The sequence below is a fragment of the Sciurus carolinensis genome, chromosome 14, assembly GCF_902686445.1.
Source record: "Sciurus carolinensis chromosome 14, mSciCar1.2, whole genome shotgun sequence".
Lineage (NCBI taxonomy): Eukaryota > Metazoa > Chordata > Mammalia > Rodentia > Sciuridae > Sciurus > Sciurus carolinensis.
Genome location: NC_062226.1, coordinates 52,184,000 through 52,207,724, shown reverse-complemented (window position 1 = coordinate 52,207,724; position 23,725 = coordinate 52,184,000). Strand labels below are relative to the sequence as shown.

Sequence of the window (23,725 nt, the reverse complement as noted above, 5' to 3'; positions counted from 1 at the left end):
TATGAAAGGACATTACAGTTGCTTATCACAAATGCAGATCATAGAAATAAAGAAAAATCAAGGCTCTTCCCCCTTTTTTAAAGTACAAGACTGTCTACATTTTTTTCCTGGTTACTTCTAGACTTGCCCAGCCTAATTAAAAAAAAAGAATCAACTTGTTAACATGATCTTGCTTTTGCTTCTTAAAATTTAAACATTTATTTTCCTACAAGTTTTATTTATTTTTACCATATTATGTCTTCCAAATACACTTAGAAAGTACTCAGTTCTAGAGTCAACCTATTTGCTATCAATTTGTCTACAACTTTGCAGACCTTTCTTATCTCTATGTTTTGAAACCACCTGGAAATCCTGAAACTCTCTCTCTTTCTACCTTTCTTAAGTGGCAAAGGCCGGATAAACAAATTTATATCCAGATATAATGAATCTCTAATAATCAAGGATATGCTACTCAGACTGTAACTTATGCTGATTTATAATGGCTATGGGCTAACATATTCCTGGGCTATTTCTCTGGTAGATTATTAATAATAAAACAGGTCCCTGTATACAAAATACATATGATTTTTTTAAGACAGCACAAAGCAGTAAAGAAATTTCTACCATGTACCTGGACGCTTCAGGCCATAACCACAAGCCACTCAAGGATATATATTCGTTGTTCAAAAGCAAGTACTTACTGGGTACCTATGTGCTATGTGCTTAGGAACTGTTCTAGGTGCTGGAAACTCAGTAAAAAACAAAATGGACAAAAATCCTTTTGTGCATGTACTAGTATGAGGGGCAGATTGATGAAACATAAATAAAATGCATATGGTGTAGGAAATGTCATAAGGTATAGGAACTACAGAAAAAGTAAAGCAGGGAGAAGCACATGAAATGGGGATGGGCTGCCAGCCAGGAGTGTTGGAGCAGAGTTGCCATTTTAATAGGCTACTAAGGAAATGACTCATTGATAAGAAAGCATTTGAACAGGATTTGATGGAGGATGAGGAGGTTATAATGCAAAAGTCATGGGGAAGAGAAAAAGCAAATACAAAAGTCCTGAGTATGTACATTTGTGACATGTTTCACAAAGAACAAAGAAGCTGATGTGATTACAGTGAAGGTGAGTTTCAAAAAGACTAAAGGAAATTATGAAGGCAGGAAGGTCGTGAGGTGGGTGAAGAGTAGCCTGGGCAGAGTCATGTAAGGACTTTGACTTTCATTCCGAATGAGAGAAGTCATGGAGGATTTTGAGCAGAAGATTGAGTCTTCTTGATTTATTTTTTTAAGGGCTCACTCCACCCATGTTGAGAGTAGACCATAGTGGAGGTAGGAAGCTACTATGGCAGGTCAGGGCACCAACGATGATGGCTTGGACCAGTAACTGTGGAAGGGATTAAAAGTGGTCTAGTGGATACACTGTATTTCTTTGAATCTAAGACATCATTGATTGCAAGATGCACCATTATTTTATGTGCCACAGGAGGTAAAAAGCTACCATGGAAACTAAGAAACTATGACTCAATGCTTTCTGATCACTTAGGATTTTTACTTCAAAGTTTTTAGAAGATCTATTTTAAATTTAGAAATATTTTTAATCGTCTGTTACCCTTGCACACACAAAAAGTAAAATACAACTGAAATAAATTGAAAAGTAAAACTAAGGCTTTTTCTCAAACAACTCTTTTAAATCACTTTTGATTTTGAACATCATCAGGAGCTCTGGTGATAGAGAATTTTGAAAAGAATCCACAAAAGAAATCAAATGTTTTGATACTGGCCCCTTTAAAAAAAAAAAAATTATTGAGCTATACTTAACATTTAATGAACATCTAATGTGGTAAGTGGTAAGTTTTTTTTTGTTTTGTTTTGTTTTGTTTTCGCTTTTTCCCTGAACCCTACGAGGGACTTTTTTTTTTTAATTTTTATTTTTATGAACTGCATTTTGATTCATTGTACACAAATGGGTTACAACTTTTCATTTCTATGGTTGTACACAGTGTAGATTCACAACATTCATGTAATCATATATATACATAGGGTTATATGGTCTGTCACATTCTACTATTTTTCCTTCCCCCACCCACTCCCATCCCATTTTCCCCTCTACACCATCCAAAGTTCCTTCATTCTTCTCTTGCCCCCCTGGAACCCCCTCCTCCATTATGTATAATCATCCACTTATCAGAGAAAAAATTCAGCCTTTGGTTTTTTTGAGCTTGGCTTATTTCACTTAGCATGATATTCTCCAACTTCATCCATTTACCTGCAAATGCCATAATTTTATAGTGTGGTGAGTTTTGATACATGTCCACACCTGTGCAACCATCCCCTTGACCAAGGTCATAAACATATCCATCATCTAAAAATTTTCTTGTTTCCTTGTAATCCTTCCTGCTTCTTCCTGCACCTGCCCCCTGGTAACCACAGATGTTCTTCTGTCACTACAGATCTGATTGCATTTCTGGAGTTTGATATAATTGAATTTATACAGTACATACTTGTTTCTGGTTGGCTTCTTTTATTTCTTCATAATTATTTTGAGATTCCTTAATATTTCAGTATGTATCAATAGTTCATTTTATTTTATTGCTGAGCAATAATTCCATCAGGTGGACATACCACAATTTGTTTACCCATCTGTTGATGGACAGTTGGGTTGTTTCCACATTGAGGCTTTTTTATAAATAAAGCCCTTATGAGCATTCACATATGGACATATACTTTGATTTCTCTAGGATAAATTCCTAGGAGTAGGATGGCCAGATCATACGGTAGGTGTATATTTCACATTTTAAGAAATTGCCAATTTTTTTCCAGAGTGGCTTACTATTTTTCATTTCCAACAGCAGTGCATAAGAATTTCACTTGTACTGCATTCTTGCCATCACTTGATATTGTTGGTATTTTTCATTTTTAGCCATTATAATTGGTATGTAGTGGTATCTCACCATTGTTTTAATTTGCATTTTCCTGAGGTCTAATGATACTGAGTATCTTTCATGTTTTACTGGTTTACAATTACTACTGTAGCAAATTAGCATAAACCTAATGACTTAAAGCAACACAAATTTATTATTTTATAATACTTGAGAGCCAGAAGTTCTAAAGGGGGTTCATTGTGCTAAAGTCAAGCTGTTAGCAGTCCTGTGTTCCTTCTAGAAGCTTTGAGGAAGAATCCATTTTCTTCTATTTTGATTTTCCACCTTCTGAAGACCATATATGCACCAAGGTATCTTCAAACCAGCAACATAGCATCTTAAGGTTTCTCTCTGACTCTAATGTCTTCTTCCGCTTCCCTCTTCTATATTGAGAATGTTTTGATTCCATCGAATCCATTCAGATAGTCCAGGACACTCATTTTATTTCAGTTATCTGATAAGAAATCTTAATTCCATCAGCAACCTTAATACCTTGCCATGTGACATAGCATGCTCATTAAATCATGGTCATCTTTGATGGAAGACATATTATTCAATCTAGCATACATGGGCTTATTTACTCTTTGGTATGGTGTCGATTCAAGTCTTTTGGATTTCATTTTGTTTTGGTACTGGAGATTAAACCCAGGAGTGCTCTACCAATGAGCTGCATCCCCAGTCCCTTTTATTTTATTTTATTTTGAAACAGATCTCACTTAAGTGCCAAGGTTGGCTTCAGACTTTAGATTCTCTTGCCTCAGCCTCCCAAGTAGCTGAGATTACAAGTGTGCACCACCATGCCCAGCCTGTTGCTCCCTTAAAAAAATAAGCTGTTTGCTTTAAAAATAGGTTGTACTGTTGAGTTTTGAGAGTTCTTTATATATTCTAGGTATAAGTTCTTTGTTTTGTATGTGATTTCAAAATACTCTGTCTGTAGCTTTCTTCCCCCAAATTACTTATCATCTTTCATAGAATAAAAAGGCTTTATTTAGATGAAGACCAAGCTATTAATTTTTTTCTTTTGTGGATTAGGCTATTAATGTCATGTCCAATAACTTCTTGACTAACCTGAGGTCACAAAGACTTTCTCCTATGTTTTCTTCTGAAAGTATCATAGTTTAACATTTTTACCTTTAGATCTATGACCTATTTTCAGTTCTTTTTATGTAAGGTATAAGGTTTATATCTAGGTTGATTGCATGTGTGTGTGTGTGTGTGTGTGTGTGTGTGTGATGCCCAATTCTTCCAGCACCATTTTTTGAAAAGACATCCTTTCTTCCCCCTGAATTACCTTGAAATCTTTGTCTAAATTCCATTGGTCATTTCTGTGCATCTATATCTGGACTCTCTATTTTGGTATATATATGTATCTGTCTTTTCACCTATGCTGCATTTTGTTGGTTACTATATTTTAAAGTAAATCTTCAAATCAGGTGTAGAATTTCTAAAACTTCATTTTTGTTTTTGAACTAATTTTTGGTATTCAATTCTGCTTCTTTGCTTTTTTGTATAAATCCTATAGTCTGCTTGCCCATAGTCACGCAAAAAATCTCCCCAGAATTTTGATTAGGATTCTACAGATTGATTTGGCAGGAAGGGGAATAATTGACTTCTTTACTATGTTAAGTCACTCAACCTATGAGGCCTTCTTGTCTCTCCATTTACATAGGTCATCCTTGATTTCCTTCATTAGCCCCCATTACTTCTCAGCATACACATCCTCTATACTTTACTTAGACTTATACCTCTTATACTTTTTTTTAGCTGTTGCGAATGTCATGATATTCCTTATTTCCATTCTGATTGTATATTGCTGGTTTATAAAAGCTTGATGGATTTTTGTGTGTGGGCTATGTATTTTGCAAATTTGCTAAACTCACATAATAGTTCTAAGAGATTTTTGTAGGTTTCTGTGAGTTTCTACTTAAACAATCATATTGTTCACAAATAAGGACCATTTTGCTTCTTTTTTTTTTCAGTTTTTAAGTCACTTATTTCTTTTTTTTCTGGCATTATTGTATTGGCTAGGGCATGGAATACAATAGTGAACAGGATAGTTGGAATGGCATATTGATTCAATCCTAAAAGGAAAGCATTTCGTTTCTCATCAGTGAATATGATGTTGGTTGCAAGTTTTTGTAAATACTCTTTAGCAATTGAGGAAGTTCACCTCTTGTCCTAGTTTACTGAGTTATTATCATGATGTTGAATTTTATCAAATTCTCTCTTTGCCTCAAGTGATGATCATGTGGTTTTCTTTTTCAGTTTTTTATTTTGATGTATTGCATTAGTTGGTTTTCAAATAAAGGAACAACCTTCCATTCCAGGGATAAACCCTATTTGGTCATAGTGATAAACTGGGATAAATGAGTCCTGAGATAAACTCTTCTTAGTCATTGCTGTTCTGTATCTAGATTGCTGTCTTAATTTGCCCGCATTTTTGGAGAGGGTTTTTCATACCTATAATCATGAGATATACTGGCCTGTAGTATTCTTTTTTTGTACTGTTTTTGTTTGGTTTTGGTACAAGCATAATACTAGCCTTATCCGATGAGTGGGTAAACAATATCTCATCTCCTGTATTCTGGATAAGATTGTATGAAAACAATGTTATTTCTTCTTTAAATGCTTGGTAGCATTTGCCAGCAAAATCTTGTGGACCTAAAGATTTATTTTGCAGCACTTAACTTATTAAACATATGGAATACAGTCATAATGACTATTTTAATGTCCCATTCTGTGTTTTGATTGATTGACTTATCACTTTAGTCTCTATATATACACATACATACAACACATACGTACATATATGTTTATTTGTTTCTTTATATGCCTGGTAATTTTTGACTGGATACCAATCACTGTGAATTTTATTTTTTGGATACTAGATATTTTTGTATTCCTATAAATAGTCTTGAACTTTGTTCTGGGAACAGTCAACTTGAACTTGATCATTTGGGTTCTTAAAAATTTGGTAGGTGGAACCAAAGCCATGTTTGGCCTAGACTGACTTCTGTCCTTCCACTGAGATAAAGTCCTTCTAGGTACTCAGTGCTCCATGACATATGGAGTTTTTAAGTCTGGCTGGTAGGGCAAGATGCTAGTCTCAGGCCTGTGTGAGCACTGTGTCCTCTTCTTATATTTCTATTGCCAGCCAAAAGCAGTTGCTTCATATCCATGGATAGAACAGTATGCTGCTAAATATATAAAGGGGACTATCTTAACTCTTCAAGTTCTCTCTTGTATACTCTCTCCTCTGGTACTTCATTCCACAAAGTCTAATTGGACTCTTAGTTTTGTCTCAAGTCATGGAATCTATCAGCCTCTACTATAGAACTTCTCAAGTCACAGCCAGGAAATTCTTTCAAGGCAATAATCTAGGGCAATATTAGGACTTCATTTGTTCACTGAATCTCAGTAACTGCTGCCCTTTTTGCCTGATGTCCAGGATCATAAAATCCTTGCTTTCATGTAATTTTGTCTTGACTTTTTGGTTGTTTCAAGCAGAATGGTAAATCTGGTCCTTGTTACTTCACAGAGGCAGAAGTCTTGGTGCTGAGCTCTTAACTCACCTTTGAAATTATGTAGCACTAAACAGCTTTTGATTCCATCTGTAGAAATGTTAAGCTCTTCTGATTTCTCATCTCCCTACAACCACCACAATCATTTGATTCCTGAGAGTTAAATGAGTGTGTTCTATTGTTTTTGAATTTTCTTCTGAGCTGCCCCATTTCACAAGTTTGATACTAGCTATTTTGATGTTAGCACCTGTGTAGGCAGAAAACCATAACCAATTACTGTCTGTGTGAGAGGAAATTTAAGCACTACATTGTGAGATATATTCTGATTTTATGTTTGTTAAAATATGAGCTGTTGTTCCTCTCAGAATCAATAAAATGGGGTGTTTTGATAATAGGATTCTCTAAAGAATTAATTGGAATGAAATGAAATGAAAGTTTTTGAAAGTTTTTGGATTAGGCAGCTAAAAGTATAAAATTTCAGTTGGGGAAGGAGAGATCATCCTTTTGGCCTGTGCAGCATATACATACTCCGTTATGCAATTACTGATAAACTGGATGAGGAATTGAAAGGCTGGAATGTTTAGCCTCTCTTAATTTTATTGGACACACACACACACGTACATACACACACACACATACACACACACACACACACACACACAGTACTGGGGATTGAACCCAGGAGGGCTCTGCCACTGAGCTACATAGTCATAGCCCTTTTATTTATTTTTTTGGGGGGGTAGTGAGAAGCATTTATTTACTATTGTGTATATTTAAGATGCACAACATGATGTTTTGATGTACATATACATGGTGAAAAAATCACTATGGTCACATAAATTAACATATCCATCACCTCACATAGTTGCCTCCCCTTTTTATTTTTATCTTGAGATAGGGTCTTACTAAGTTGCCCAGGCTGGCCTTCAACTTGTGATCCTCCTTTCTCAGCCTCCCAAGTTGCTAGTTAGAAGTGTGTGCCACCACACCTGACTATTGGTATTTCAGGGGTAGTAAATTGGCATGTAGATTTAAAATATATCATTAAAGCCTGCCTCATTAACTTCAGCAGAATTTTTTATATGTAACCAATTATATTAGCAACAATGGCCCTTTCATTTTAAAAAATGAAATTAAGGATTAGCCCCAAGGTTGAGAGAGAAGATTCTTTAAAAACATGAATTTATCAATATCCAAAAATAAGATAAACTCAGACATTAGAATAGGAAATTTTAGCATTATCACCTTACTCTGATATACACATAGAACCTCCACATATTGCAAAATATAAAAACTAATAGAAAATGTTCTATATAGAAAAGTATAACCTGGTCAATATAGTTTTTTAAAGAGCTGTGTCCCCAGCCTTTTCATTTTTTTATTTTGAGACAAGGTCTCACTAAGTTCCCCAAGGTAACCTCAAACTTTCGATCCTCCTGCCTTGGCCTCCCAAACAGTCTGGGATCTCTTAAACACCTCTTTGTATGCAACACTGAAGTAGAAGCCAAGTAGAAGAATTCCCCCACCCTGTCCCAAATCACCAAGAATTTATCAGTGAAAATGACAATTTTAATACAACTACAACTCAAAAAGAACAGCTTTTTGTCCTCATACAGAAAATGAAAATTTTAACTTTCTTTCTTATTTTGCTTTTTCTCAAATTAAGAGCACTGTTTCCTAAATTATGCTTGGAGATATATCCAGTGATATTAGCAGCTGATATATAAGAAAGATTATCTGGATTAACATACGGGATATACCCTAGGTTAAACAGAGTGAAATAGGTTCAGGACTCCTAAGAAACTTTTGGAATTTTCTTGAGCAGGGTATAGCACACAAGATTTCCCCACATATTTTTCTTCAGATTCCTTTTTCAGGGACCACCTTGCAGGGCTAATGGGTTTTCTTGTTTGTTTTGTTTTGTTGTCTTCTTTAAATCCCTATTTCCTAAGATGGAGCATGACACTAAGACACAATTTAAAACTATTTGTAGAATAAAGTAATGAATTTATTAATTTTCTAGTGGTCTGCCAGGAGTCCATCAGATCTTTTCTCAATAGAAGAGTAGGCTGTGAGTCTTCCTCCCTCTGTGCTGTGTTCCAGCAGAAGCTCAAGTGTGCACCAGCCTCAGTTACTCCATTTTTCTCTGACTAGGCAAGTGCAGAGGGCAGCAGAAGATATTCTGTTTTTTTCCTGATTCACTTCCTCCTTCCTACCCTCTTCCCCCTGCGAACTTCTCGGTTCCTAACCCCATCATCTTCCTGGATCATACAAATGTTACCACAACAGCCAAAAGCCAGGGTTAATGCCTCGGTGTGTAGAATGTGTTCCTTCTCAGCAAAGCAAGAATGAGGCTGCCCGAGTTGTGTGGGGTTCAGAAGACTGCTGCTGAGCATTGCGGGCCAGACAGCTTCCCATTTACTTGCACTTTATTTGACCTGTGGATAAACAAAGACTTTCTATTTCTAGAAATCCCATTGTTTTCACTGCTTTGAATTTCTTTTGCAAACTTAAAAATTCATGTCTTTATGCAAGGCATTTAAGGCTCTGTGGGCCCAGTTTGAACATTTTTGAGTTCCTCGTCTATATTCCCCCTTACATTTTTTGTTTTTATATACCAAAAATCTTAGCTCTCTGGAATTCAGCCTTTTCTTCAACAATGCATGACATTAAAAACAGCTATAAGGTTGTAGTGTGAGTAGAATATTCAATATTGCAGCAAACTCAATAAATGTAACTTCTTTAGGGCAGGAATTAAGACCTAATTCTGCTTCCTCAATCAGTGGGTTATATGCTAGGGTCCTTGGTGTATTTAAAAAACACCCTAAATTCTTTCAGTCTCTATTCTGGAAGAGATTTGCAAAAGAGGGAGGAAAATAAAATGTACAGAATACTTACTATATTCCAGGCATCGCATCTATGTAGCTCTATCTGTCTTTACACCTTTTTGTGACAGTATTATAAAATAATCCTTGCATTCTTTGTTTTACAAACAAGGAAACCAAGGATCAGGGAAGTTAGATAACTTCTAAGATTCACTATGTAAATTCTCCCCAAAATAAGATGATAATGTAAGGTTTAGAGGAATTGGGTAACTTTGGGGTTTCTTTTATTTAAACTAAATCGTTCCCATGAAAGCATGATAATTTAAAATATTGAAAAGTTTCGTTAAGAACAGAAAATCCCAGAGTTTCTGCATGTGCTGGTGAGTTTCTAAGAATGGGCCCTTCTTCTCCTCTGAAATACCTTTCTATCCATTTGACCTTGGACTTCATTGTGCTTCTCAGAGGCTGCATTTCTTCATCCTAGAATTCTCTCTGCCTGTGTCACAAGTTGGGGGTGAAAGTAAATGGCATAATTTAAGTGAAAGTGCAACTCTGAAGTGGCATGCAAATATATGTTATTGCCACAAATGGAGTTCTGAATGACAATGCCTGGGGTATAATTGGGGAACTTGTAATGTACCTCTAATCTTTTTTTAAAAATCTGCTTCTAATAATTTAGGCTCAATTATTAAAGAGGCTGAGAATTAATCTATTATAAAGATGATCTGTGATTCAGCCAACTGTAAAAAATATTTCAAAATAGAGAGGTTATATGTCAAAAAATGCTAACCCCCATTTATGGAGTTCTCACAATATGCAGTATTAGGTGTGGAGAGTATGAAGAACTAGGTGGAACAACTAGAGGCATGACTTTTAAATCCCTCAAGGGCAGAAGTCATGCCTCTAGTTGTTCCACCTAGTTCTTCATAAAGCACATGATCATATTTTCACCTCTTTTATCTTTCCTGTTCATCCAGAACACTGCCAGTGAGAAGTCCAGTTTCTGACATCATAAATTCATCCTTCAAACTTTAGTATTCATTTATATTTTTAAATCCAACACAAATGCTTTGATCCAGGGAAATTTGATGGTCCAAGACCAAATTTCAAAATCAAAAAGGAAAATGTTCAAATCAATATGTTAACATATCAAAACTCATACTTTCTTTAAAAGGCCAAATTCCCACTATGTTAACCAGTGACTGGTTTCTTTGGCATATTTTATTTTGAAGAAGGTAAAAAATTTAATGCCCAAACATTGTATTTCCCATTTCAAACACAAAACAACTGTCAATTTTTTAAAAGTCATGTTAAGTCGCTGCCTTTGTATGAGACAGTCAATAATTTTGTGTCAAATTATGTGCCTTTAAGATTTTTCTTTGTTTCTCTTTAGTGGATGATACTGTGGTGGCCATTCCCTATGGAAGTAGACACATTCGCCTTGTCCTCAAAGGACCTGATCACTTGTGTAAGTTATCCCAATGTTTTCCTTTGGGGACTGGGAGTGTTTGCCATTATTATTTATTTTTGTTCCAGAAAGGATTAAAACTCAAGAGTATAAATCTTTCCACTCTATCAGAATATGATATTTTGAGTACTTTTGTCTCTTGGCTGCCTGATGAGATGACAGAAACCTCTGTGGTAATTATTTGTAGCTACAGTCATCCTGAAAAATACAAAATAGATGGTCCCAATGAGTTGTTCATGGGTTAGGCACATACTTATGCTCTTCTTTCTGTTTAATCCATCTCAATCTTTTTTTATCTCCTATCTTCTTCCTCCTTCCATCTCTTCCTTTCTCTCCTTCATTCCTTTTTTCCTAACCTCAAATTCCATTACTTAATCAATCCAGAGAAATACAGAACTATCAAACAAGCTTAACACTGTGGTGTGTAAAGAAAACCATTGTGGGATAATTAACTCTCTTTTGTATTAAACCAGGGCCTTTTTGTATTGGAATTCAGGCTTAGAAGATAATTAGAACCCCAAGGGTCAAATGATAGCTTGGCCCTTCCAAGGTTTGAGCAAAAATTGATCTCTAGTCATGCCAGGGCAGCAATACACAGCCACATTATTTTCTTTATTACTGCTTAGTTCTTTTTAGATGTACATCTATAAATTATAAGCAGAAAATTATAGACTATAAACAAAGGTGAAGGTGGGAGAGATTATGCTAGTATTTTCTAAGAAATTCGGTTTCATTTGAAGGCTTTTTCCTCACTTGGTCCCTTGAGTCCCCTAATCTCTAGTCTGATTGTTCCTAGAGTTCCACAAAGACATCTATCATCTTCTCTCCTTCTCTTCTCCCACACACATCTATAAAGCCAATTTAGGTAGTAAGCATTTTTTAGCAATTGGACAAAATCATGCTAGAAAGATCAATAAGAGCAAGACAAATCAGGGCCTGTGAAAGTTAATATAGCATACTCTAGTATTCTAAAAATAAAAATAAATACTTTTCATCAAAGAGGTAGGATATGAAGGGTCATGTGAAAAGAATAAATGAGGTACAGTTTGAGCAAAACCAAGAAGCACTGATAAGTCACCTTATATTGATCCAAATTCTTTTCTAATTCTGAACAATGCTATAGATATAGCATTTGCATGCCAAAGAGAATATACTCATGTACACTATTCGCAGTCAAATGATTTGTTTTTCCTCTTGAGAACAGGACAGTGCTAATTGATGGTATAACAACCCCACTCAGAAACAGCATTTTTGTGAGCAGTGAACAAAGACTGAAACAAAATATTCAGGCTGACATCACTCTTAAGTGGGGGAATGACTCCTCATTGCAGAAAAAGATTTAAAAGAAAAATTGATTTTTATAAATGTGTTAGTCTCTCAAGTTTCCTGATTACATAATCACCAAGAAATTGAAGAATTGTCCTTGTTTGGTTTCATTGTCTTGAAGACTTGATAGTAAAGCCTCAGATAATATTCATAAATGATGAAAAGCAGTATGTGTTCTGTTTTCATTTTTTCACCCAACAAACATGCTGTTGGCGAATGTAACTGTTTTTTTTTTTGTTTGTTTTGTTTCATTTTATTGTTTGTTTTTTTGCACTTGGCATGTAATTCAGCAGAATGTCTCTCCTGCATAACTCTTTTGCCCTTCACTCCCAGAAGCTGGTTCAGTATATGAGGCTAACCTTAAATATTTAGTGCCAGATCAGAACAAGACTAGGTGATCTGGTCCAGCCCCAACTCATCTTTAATCAAAAGTTCATGGAGAAGAACAGCTGGGAGACCTCTTCATAAAATTGAATCAGATGTTCAGATTCAGGCCTAGACCTCCAGGATTTTTCCAAAACTATGTTAATTCATGTTCTGGAGCTATTTGTGCAACTGCACGTAAGGCAGCTTGAGGAATAAAGACTGGAGGAAGGAGATTCAGCACGGTTGCTTTCCTCTGTTGTTGATGGCTCTGATTCCCCATTCCAGCATCCCCTTGATGTTCTCCTGTGGGGTCCTATGTCCCATGGGGTTCTCTCCGCCCTGGAGCAGGGTGGTAAAGCCTGACATTCCCTGTGAGAAAGACTCCACAGACTTCATCAGAGAGTCACTGTGCATTTAGTTGAACACCAACATTTTCCATGTTTGGTATTCCTTAGAGAACGTGAAGAAAACCATGTCTCAAATAATACAGTACAAATACTTTCGGTACTTAAGTACCTCCAGAGCCCTTAAAATTGTTTTTAACCCAGAACCATCAGTAAAATATAGAAGAGTGGAGCCATTCTGATTGAAGCTGGGGTAGGAAGCCCGGAGCTCCACACAAACCTTCTGACTTTCAGCTGAACAGTCACTACCAAGGCCAAGGGTTCTTGTGTGAGTTTTGGAAACCATTAGACTTAATCCATCTATCTTTCTTCATATACCAGACAATTACTGTAGATCCCTTGTCAGTCAGAGGAGAACAGAGTCTTCTCTGGCATACATATCACAAGCAACAGCATCCTAGCATGCTCTGATTTCCTGCAACAAATGATGTTTCATAGACTGTATCATTGGCAAAATTCAGATTTAAATGCAGCAGGAATCAAGCTTTCTTTTTGTATTATGTACTTATAAAATATCACCTGTATGTTTAACATATAGAATTAAGTTATCAAAAATGATTTTTAAAAGAGAAAATATAAAATGATAGCCCCTGTCCTGAAGCCACTACAGTTTTGTTTTGTTTGTTTCTTGTTTTTGGTAACAGGAATTGAACCCAGGGGAGCTTAAGTACTAAACCACATCCCCAACCTTTTCTATTTATTTATTTTTTTAAATGTTGAGACAGGGTCTTGCTAAGTTGCTTAGGGCCTCATTAAGTTGTTGAAGCTGGTTTTGAATTTGTGATCCTCCTGCCTCAGCCTCCCAAGCCCCTGGGATTACAGGTGTGTGCCACTGCTCCTGGCCAGTATAGTGTCTTCATCCTGAGCGATAGCATGTATGAATTAAGCACCCAGAAAGAATAAAGAAACTCAAGTTAAGGCCTGAATATAAAGCCACACAGATGCTGAGGCAACTGTGAGATGTACCTGCAATCTCACAGGACAAAAAGAAAAGTGGAGGCTATCCCAAGCTGAGGGACATCCAAACCGAAATCACTAAGATGTGTATGGAAGATGGTCTAGTCAAAGAAAAAGGGTTGCAATAGAGTGGCATGTCCACAGGAGGTCATCTGGGAAAATCCAAGTTTTTTTGTGACAGGAGCCTTGAATGCTTGGCTAACAAGTTTTAAAATAATTTTATTTGCACCATAAATTCCTATGTGATCCAGAAATGCCGATACATTTTATTTGTATCACAATTTCTATAGCTCAAAACTTTGTTACATGAACTGTGCTTGCATGTGGTCTATGGTAGCCCCGGGAACATCTCTCTCTCCTCTTCATGTGTCTGATTACATAGATTTGGAAACTAAAACCCTCCAAGGGGCTAAAGGTGAAAACAGCCTCAGCTCTACAGGCACATTTCTTGTGGACAATTCTACTGTGGACTTCCAGAAGTTTCCGGACAAAGAGATTCTAAGAATGGCTGGACCACTGACAGCAGATTTCATTGTCAAGGTGAGCCCACTTAGGTATCTCATTTTCAAGCTATATCCAAACTGGTGGTACTTATGATCTCCCAAAGAGAGAAAGACTTTAAGTTTTGATATATATTTGGAAAGCCTGTTTGTATTCAGGAAATGTTTAATTCAAAGTTATTGAGCTAGCTACATCTTAGACTTAATAAGAATATATTATTTTTAGGAATATCTTTTTTTTTTAGCTTTTAATATTTAAAAGACTGCATTTTGATTCATTGTACACAAACGGGGTACATCATTTCATTTCTGTTTGTGCATGACACAGATTCATACCATTTGTGTAATCATACATGTGCATAAGGTAATGATGTCTGTCTCATTCCACCATTTTTCATACCCTCCTCCCTCTCGTTTTCTTCTACATATTCTAAAATTCCTCCATTATTTTCTCATTCCCCACCCCCACCCCCATTATATATCATCCTCCACTTATCAGGGAAAACATTCGGCTTTGGGTTTTTTGGACTTGGTTTATTTTACTTAGCATGATATTCTCCAATTTCATCCATTTATTTGCAAATTCCATAATATTATTCTTCTTTATGGCTGAATAGTATTCCATTATATATATATACCAGAGTTTTTTTATCCATTCATCTGTTGAAGGGCATCTAGGTTGGTTCCACAATCTAGCTATTGTAAACTGAGCTGCTATAAACATTGATGTGGCTGTGGTACTGTAGTTTGCTGATTTTAGGTCCTTTGGGTATAAAGCGAGGAGTGGGATAACTGGGTCAAAAGGTGGGTCCATTCCAAGTTTTCTTAGGATTCTCCATACTGCTTTCCAGAGTGACTGCACCAATTTGCAACTCCACCAGCAATATAAAAGCGTGCCTTTTTCCCCACATCTACACCAAAATCTATTATTGTTTGTGTTCTTGTAGGAATATCTTTTATGTATATATATATATATATATACACATATATATGTATACATACATATACATACATGTATATGTGTGTTTATTTTACTATTCACATATATATGTATATGTATATTATCAATAAAAATGACCCCACCTAAGAAGCCCAGTGTGTCATTGGTTGGAAGATATAAACTTTCTAAACAATTAGGATAGGGTCATTGACTCATAAGGTATCCTCAGTAGAAGAGAAATTCAAACAGATTATCCCAGGCATAGGTTTGATCCACTAATCATGCTTGCAATGGCAAGTTCTGTTTTCTCTTTCCCTGGCAATAAGACTAACTTGTTTCCTTCTATCAGAGCTTCCCTGCTCTTCAAGGTAATATAAAACACATTGCTGGAAGCAACATACACATTCTGTTGGAAAAATGCACACACTGGGAGAACATTTGGGAATCACAATAAAATAAAACATATTTTTTGCTTCAGTAGGTCAGGAGGACCTGAAGGATTTCAGCTGTAAAGCTGTAAAACTTGTAATGTGTCCAGGACTCCATAAATTTTTTTTCATCATGGGACTTTGAGCCAGAGGACATTTGATTTAAGCTAAGACTTGATGACCCCATGGCAGCTGGAAGTAAAAATGCATATAGGAAAATGTGATAGGCAGTGAGGCTGGAATGGAAGAAGAGTTGCAGAATTCTGTCCTCTGTGCCTAAATGCATGGTAGCTCTTTTTAATGTAGTCCAGATGCCAACCACATGGACATGGACAAGAAGCTACAAACCATTAGAGACAGCTCATAATAGAAATTATGCTTTAGGAATTAAATTATTTCTGTTAAGCAAGCAAATTCAGAAAAGAAGTGAGATATATCTTTATTCTTTGCAGTCCTTAGAGTACTGTTGAACAGACCATGTATACCATAGTAATTTCCCCAATGGCCTTGCAAGGGTTCATATAGAATTGAATTTGAATAATATTATACATTTTTTAATAGTTCATAGCACTGTCAAGTGTATTTCATGTATCGAGTTGTCTTCTGCATACTATTACTTGGATATCCTATAGACCCAATGAGCTCAACATATTTAAAATTGAACTTGTCTAGCTCTTATAGATAAGAAATGCATTATCTATCCAGGCAAGTCAAAACCTTGGATTCACTCTGATATCTCCTTCTTTTATATCAAATATTAAACCTTGTCTGGTTTGCCTCCATACCATCTCTCAGGATTATTCTTTCTTTTCATTCTTACTGTCTCTTAGTCAGGCCTTCCCATTTTCTCACCTGAGCTAATACCATGGACTCTGAATAATTTTCCAGTCTCTGATCCATTATGTATGTTGCCTTCAGAATGAGTTTTCTAAAGTCATAATTCCCCTTTTCATAATCCTTCATAGTCCCTCACCTCTACTCACTGCTCTGAAGTTAAATGCAAATGCATAGCATAGCACCTGTTGGTTTGGATATCTGGATTCTGCCTACTCTTCCACCCTCACCTTTGATGTTGTTCTGTTTCAGCTAGCAGCTTCATGTCCCACACCCTCCTTCTCACAACTCAGTGGCTTTGTGAAATGCAGTGTTCTCTACCTGGAATGCTCTTCTCTTTTCCTCTTGCATTCTCTTCCATAATTCCTGTTTTGTTCTTTAGGATTTCTTCTTCCAGAAGCATTCTAGAACTTCACCCCAAATTTCTGTTTACATTGAATATCCTCTATTCTGTGTTCTGTACGTGTATTCATCTCTCTGTAAGAAGAGACCAGTGAGCTCTAGCAAGCGCTGGGTAGATAAGGAATTTTGCACACAGAAATTGTTTGAGAACAGCAGATGCTGACATCTGTTTTACCCACCAGAAAACTTAGCTTCAGGGAGGTTGAGTGACTGGCCCAAGTTCACACCCATGGTAAGCCAGTGCTAGAAATCACATCTTCTTTTCTTCTGGCCCAGAACTCTTCTCAGTATTTGATGTTGCTTCAGTATTCTATATTTTCTCTTAAGAGTTCAATAGAAAACATCAGGAGTCAAAAAAAAAAAAAAAAAGTAACCTTATTTTAAGATAAATTATGTAAAATTAAAGTGAATTCATGTGTTTGAAAAAGAGATGATTTCAGAAAATAAGAAGAAAAACTTAGAAATATTAATTTATTAGTTCCTTCTTTAATAAGAAGGAACTTCTTCATGGGTCTTCATTATAACAGCAATAGGAAGCTAAAGTAATTAAAAAAAAAACAGTCCCTGTCTTCAAGGGCATTGCTATTAATGCTTGAACCTTCCCAATAAACCCATGTTAACCAATCTCAGTCCAGTGCTCTTTGTACTCCATTAATAATTCCCAACTGCCAGACCTTGGTGTCTGGCCATCATAGCTTTCCTCCTCCCCCTCCCCCTCCCCCTCCCCCTCCCACTCCCCCTCCCCTTCCCCCTCCCCCTCCACCTCTTCCCCTCCTCCCCTTCCCCCTCCCTCTCTACCCCTCCCCCTCCTCCCCTCCCCCTCCTCCCCTTTTTAATAAGAAGGAACTTGGGATCCTTCTATCTCAGCCTCCAGAGTTACTGGGCTTACAGGTGTGCACCACTGTGGCTGGTTGGTAATTGTTTCATTTCGCTGTATAGAAACTTTTTCATTTGACATAATCCCATGTTTTCTATTTTTGCTTTTGTTGCCTTTGCTTTTGAGTTCTTATCCAAAAAAATCATTGTTCAGATCAATGTCATGAAGCTTTTCCCAATGTTTTCTTCTCGTATTTTCATAGTTTCAGGACCTATACTTCAGGTCCTGAGTTTTGTGTATGAGTTGATTTTTGTGTAGAGTGTGAGAGAAGGGTCTGATTTCATTCTTCTGCCTACAGATATCCAGTTGTCCAGACACCATTTATTAAAGAGATTATCCTTCCTCCATTGTGTGTTCTTGGCATCTTTATCAAATATTAATTGACCATAAAGGCTTGTATTAATTTCTGGGTTCTCTATTCTGTACTTTTGTTCTGTTTTTATGCCAGTCCCATGCTGGTATGATTACCATAGGTTTGTAGTAGAATTTGAAAATAGCGTGATATCTTCAGCTTTGTTGATTTTGGATTAAGAGCTTTGGCCATTCAGGGTTAAATAGTGAATAGTGCAAGTGTTCTTTTTTCTCTCTATTCTTGCCAACACTTTTTCTTTCTATTTCTGTTAAAAAAAAAAAGTCATTAGATAGAAATAACATTGAATCTGTAGATTGCTTTAGGTAGTATGGACATTTTTTAAAATTATTTTTAGTTGTCAATGGACCTTTATTTTATTTATTTATTTATTTATTTATTTATTTATTTATTATTTATGTGCGGTGCTAAGAATCAAACTCAGTGCCTCACACATGCTAGGCAAGCACTCTACCACTGAGCCACAACTCTAGCCCAGTATGGACATTTTAATGATATTAATTCTTCTGATCCATAAACATGGGATATCTTTCCATTTATTGGTGGTCTTGTTCAATTTCTTTCATTGGTATTTTAGTTTTCAGTGTATAGACCTTTTACTTCCTTGGTTAAATTTATTCCTGTTTTTAAATTTTTTTTAGTAGCTATTGTAAATGGAAATGATTTTTATTTATTTTTTGAATAGTTTGTTTTTAGTGTATAGAAATACAACTGATTTTTGTATGTCATTTTTGTATCCTACAACTTGACTGAATTCACTTATTAATCTAAATAGTGTTTTTAGTGGATGCATTGTGTGTTAAAGTAAGTAGTATCTTCTTTTTTAATAAGATACACGGGAATCTGAAGGACTACTTGTCTATCTCTTCGTGGAACTTTATTGCCAAAATACCGTTCATGATTTTTTAAAAGGAAACCATTTTATTTTTTGCATAAAAGGGAGATTTTCTCACAACAAAGTAAGTGTTACTTATTACCATTGGTTCCAAAATAATGTTTTAGAGTCTCCTTTTCCAACTACCTTTAAATCTGGACCAAATTCTCATCTTGCTTCCTATGGGAGCATTTCTTCCAAAAATTTAAACTTGATACATTGGCTGAGCAAACATTTTTGGCAATGCCAGTGTAGTGTGGTCAAATAGATAAGCACTCTAGAATTTGATATATTCTGCTGCTTACAGGTGTGTGATCTTGAGTATGTTGTTTTACTTTCTTGAGCCTGCTTACTCATTTATAAGATGGTACTATAATACTGCCCCTCCCAACAGAGCACTTGTAAGGGATTAAATGAGATTATATGTGTAAAAGTATATAGAATCAAATTTCTTCCTTCCTGTCTTTTTGAAATGCTTTAACCCCCAGTCTAACCAATCATAATATCCTGTCTACATAATAGAAGAAAGTTCTTTGAAGATGATCAGAGACTGATCTATTTACAACTGGTTTTCTCAGGAACAATTTGGCAGGTCTAGCCATTAGTATAAGTGGATATGAAAGATGATGAGCTGTGACATCTACCAGTGTATTGATCATTAGGGGTCATCTGGCTATTTGCTGGCTGATTGGCTGACTTAGTAGCCCCTTCCTTTTCTGCCATGCTCTGTGCATCTTTTCTGAAGCTGTAAGCTCAATGAAAGATAATGATCCTTCCTGGTAGAAAAGGGTCTTTCTCAGTCAGAAGTCCTTCCCTCATTAGCACTTCCAGCTTAGTTCTACTTGTGAAAACAGTTAAGATAATTTGTATGTGTTCTGTTTTTGTCCATTTGAAAAACTGAGTTGGAAAACCAGATTAGAATATGATCAAAGTATGTTACATGCTGTATGATATGCCCCAAGGAAACCCATTATCTGTATAATTAAAACACACTACTAAAAACAAATATGTATATTAAAAAAAGAAAACCAGATTAGATAGAGAAGAAAGTGATGAGAATCCAAGTAACTGATGTAGTAGAGATATACAGTCAAAGAGAAAACAATAAGCATATGCAGAGTTAAGAACACTGACCCACAATTCATGCACTGGATACTGGAGAACAGTTATTTCCTGAAGAGGACAATTTAAAAAATGCATTACATTTTTATAGATGGAGGATTTGGTTAGGAATATTGGCATCATCCCAACTGTCCCCAAAGAAGCATTTTGTATGTCTCTGTGTGTGTTTTATAAATAAGCAGATAATATTGTAGGTTTTTATTATGTACAACAGGATGTTTCAAAGATAAGCCGACCTACTTAGCAAATGTGTTAGTTCACATAGTTATCATTTATGTAGTGATAGTACTAGAAAAGGAGTATTCTAAGGGAATAAAAGTTCATGGCTTCAGTTTGTATCAGTTCAAGTATTAGGCAGAGATAATATCCTTGGATTTTGTCTTGAACAGCCTTCAGCATAGCCCCAAAAGTTGGGTTTTTTTTTTTTTTTTTGGTACCCAGGATTGAACCCAGGGCACTTAACCACTGAGCAACATCTTCAGCCCTTTTTTATTTTTTATTTTGAGACAGGGTCTTGCTAACTTGCTTAGGGCCTCTCTAAGTTGCTGAGGCTGGCTTTGAACTGATGATTCTCCAACCTCAGCCTCAGGAACCACTAGATTGCACCTGACTCCAAAATTTCTTTTTATTATTATTATGAGGAGAAGCCTTGAAAGAAATAACATTGGCAAAGTAATGAGAGTTCAGAGTTCACTTTTTCAGTAAGTTTATGGAATGTCTGTGTGAGTGTATATGTATGTGTCTCTCTCCATCCTTTTTAAAGAACTTTGATACATAGGACAGATTGACTGTCCTATATGATATCTTCCCTCTCCTAGTTTACAATGTCATTTGGGAAATAAAACACTGAATAGAGAAGCTTGAAATAATGATATATGTATTTGAGTGCTAAAGTAAAAAGGACAAGTGGTAAAAACTACAGATATTCAGATATTCACTATGGGCCAAGGTGATTAAGCAACCTGTGAATCTTGAGCAGAATTAAAATAACCAATTCTTTTCTCCAGTAGAGGCTGAGCTTCGGCAAATTTTTAAGTCCTAATTTGTTTTGCCCCCGCCACCCAGCCTATTCCAAATGGTCTCCCCATACCATGTAACCCATGCTCATAGGAGGAAAAATCATTGTCCTAAGCCAAGGGTTCTTGAGAGTAAAAGTTGAAATCAGCAGTAGGAAAGCAAAGAAGTAAATGGCAAGTAGTGATTCATTTTCCTACATAACTTTTACATGTAGTGATTCCCCCATTCAGGATTCTCCTTTTTGATGATAGGTTCCAATAGTTTTGAACTGAGAGTAGAGGATCTTACATTTATTTTGGGGTCTCACACACTGTTTTGCCAGTCACAAAGCAAGCTTTGAGATACAGAGCCAGAGAGATGATTTCTTGGGTTTTTCCTGCTGAGAGTGCAGATCCTCTGCTATCCTGCCACCTGGCTTTCTCTGGTCATTGCACTTCCTTGCCCCTTCATCTGACCACTAGGATAGTCTTTCCAGGATCTGGTCTGCTCTGTTTCTCAGCATTTCATTCCTGACCAATCTTTTCCACCCTCTTAGCTCCTTAGCCAACAGCACATCTGTTGTTTCCAGAGAGATATCTCTGGTCCACTGCCCTATTGCCCAGGGTCCTGGGCAGCTTCAGCCCTAACCAGCATCTCTCCTGAGACCCTGAGCTATAGGACTATGGGCTAAACTAGTATGTTTCTAACTGAGGTCTGGAGTTCCAGGAGGACTAGAAAATTCTGTAAGAAGTACAAAGGTGAAATTGAGTACTAACAACTTTTTTTTTTTAATCTAATAATCTCTAACCTTATTATGTCCAACTGCTAAAATTATCAGGTATTCTAAAGAGTGTGATGATTGAATCTATGCTTCATTCCAGTAATAACTGGCATTTTTACAAGCCCTTTCCAGTAGACTAGACTAAACTAGACTAGACTAGACAAGACCATCCGTTACCCTCAGAGCACTGTCACCAAGTCAATTAGCACTGTGGTACCAGCTCAGATGCATGGTAGTGGGTCACCTCTGCTCCCTTTTGCCCGCTTGCTTTCATCAGAGCAGCAACTGAACTACAGCCATGGTGGATTAGGGGCACCCCTGCCACCTGCCTGTTTGGGCCAGAAATTTCTACAATATCAGTGAGAGAAGGCAATTTACTTGGGTAACCAGAAGCTCACAAACTGCCCTTTACTCAATAGAAAAGAAAAATGCTTTTGCTGACCTTTATCTGGGAAAGCCATTGTGTACCTGCTGATGTCCTCACGTTTATTTTCCTTGGTTCCTTTGATTGAACTTGCCCACACACACATTCCCACTGCCCTCTAGCTCTCCCTTGACACTGCAATCAATTGCTGTGGACGGGGGCCAGTTTTCGTCTTCTCATCTGCTTTTAGGTGAGACATCATTATATTGCATTAAAACACTGAGACATTGTAATTATAGGAAGAGCTTGGTTCAGAACATTCTTTATTCTTATTAGCATAGGGAGGTCAAAATTACATATGCCAGATGTGTTCAGCTCCTTACATCAACATTCTAAGGTGTCAAACTGAAGCTTTCAGCATGCTCTTGAGAATTAGCACGTGATGATTGAGGATTCAGGGTTTATGAAGCTACAAAACTAATGATAACAAGGGGCCAAACTGGCCAGAATTAAGAAAAACCAGAGGAAAGGGCCATGGCAGGCTCACTGACATGAATAATATTTAGCCATCAGAGTCAGGCATCAGGTTAGCCTCATCTTTGTTATTTTAAGCATTTGTTTCTACTTTAAAATGAAAAATTAAGAAAATACTATGAAGACAGGTGCAAGGATACAACTAAGGATAAATGCATATATACGTATATCATCACAACACCACTGCGGAGATTGCATGATGCTATGAAAAGAATGGCAGCTTTAGAGCTATGTAGAACCATCCTGCTATCCCAGAGCTGTGTAACCTTTAACAAGTCACTGAAACTCTCTGAGCCTCATTTTTCCCATTCTAACTTAAATGTGGAAAATAATGTTGTTTTAAGATTAGATTTAATGTAAATAAAATATACCTTACATGTGGAAGGCATATAATAAGTGCTGGTTGTCACTGTTATCATTAAAGAAAGAATGTGATTATAGAGAAGGGGAAAGCAGGAATGTTATCCATGTGACCAAAACCAAGCAAGATTATGTGACCAGTGATTCAGATGCCTCCTGACTGGTTTTATCTATTTAAAGTAAAGAGATCCCAAGCCAACCAAGGTGGTGTGTGTCTGTAATTCCAGCAACTTGGGAGGCTGAGGCAAGAGGATCCCAAGTTCAAGACCAGCCTCCACAACTTAACTAGACCCATCTCAAAATAAGATATAAAGAGTTGGGGGTGCAACTCAGTGGTAGATGGCCTCTGAATTCAATCCTCAATACCACAAAAATAAATAAAGAGATCTTTTTTCATTTCTAATCTCTTCAAATGCAAGTATACAGCCTCAAAATTTATGGTCATTTCACAGAACTCACTAAGAGCAATATTCTTCCAAAGCAGCCTGTTTTCTTTCCTTCGACATGGTGTTTGCTAGCCCCCGCTTGAAACCAAGACTCCTCATTATCATCCCTTCCTTCCTTTTAGAG

General features: G+C 36.5%; 1 protein-coding gene across 2 annotated transcripts in view; it reads left to right on the top strand.

Moving 5' to 3' along the window:
- Adamtsl1 (ADAMTS like 1) overlaps positions 1 to 23,725 on the top strand; it is a 368,881-nt gene that overhangs the window by 125,353 nt on the left and 219,803 nt on the right. For both annotated transcript variants that reach the window (XM_047525412.1, XM_047525411.1), the window contains exons 6-7: positions 10,646 to 10,720; positions 14,156 to 14,313. In XM_047525412.1, the coding sequence (XP_047381368.1) occupies positions 10,646 to 10,720; positions 14,156 to 14,313 (233 nt within the window). The remainder of the gene's footprint in view (positions 1 to 10,645; positions 10,721 to 14,155; positions 14,314 to 23,725) is intronic.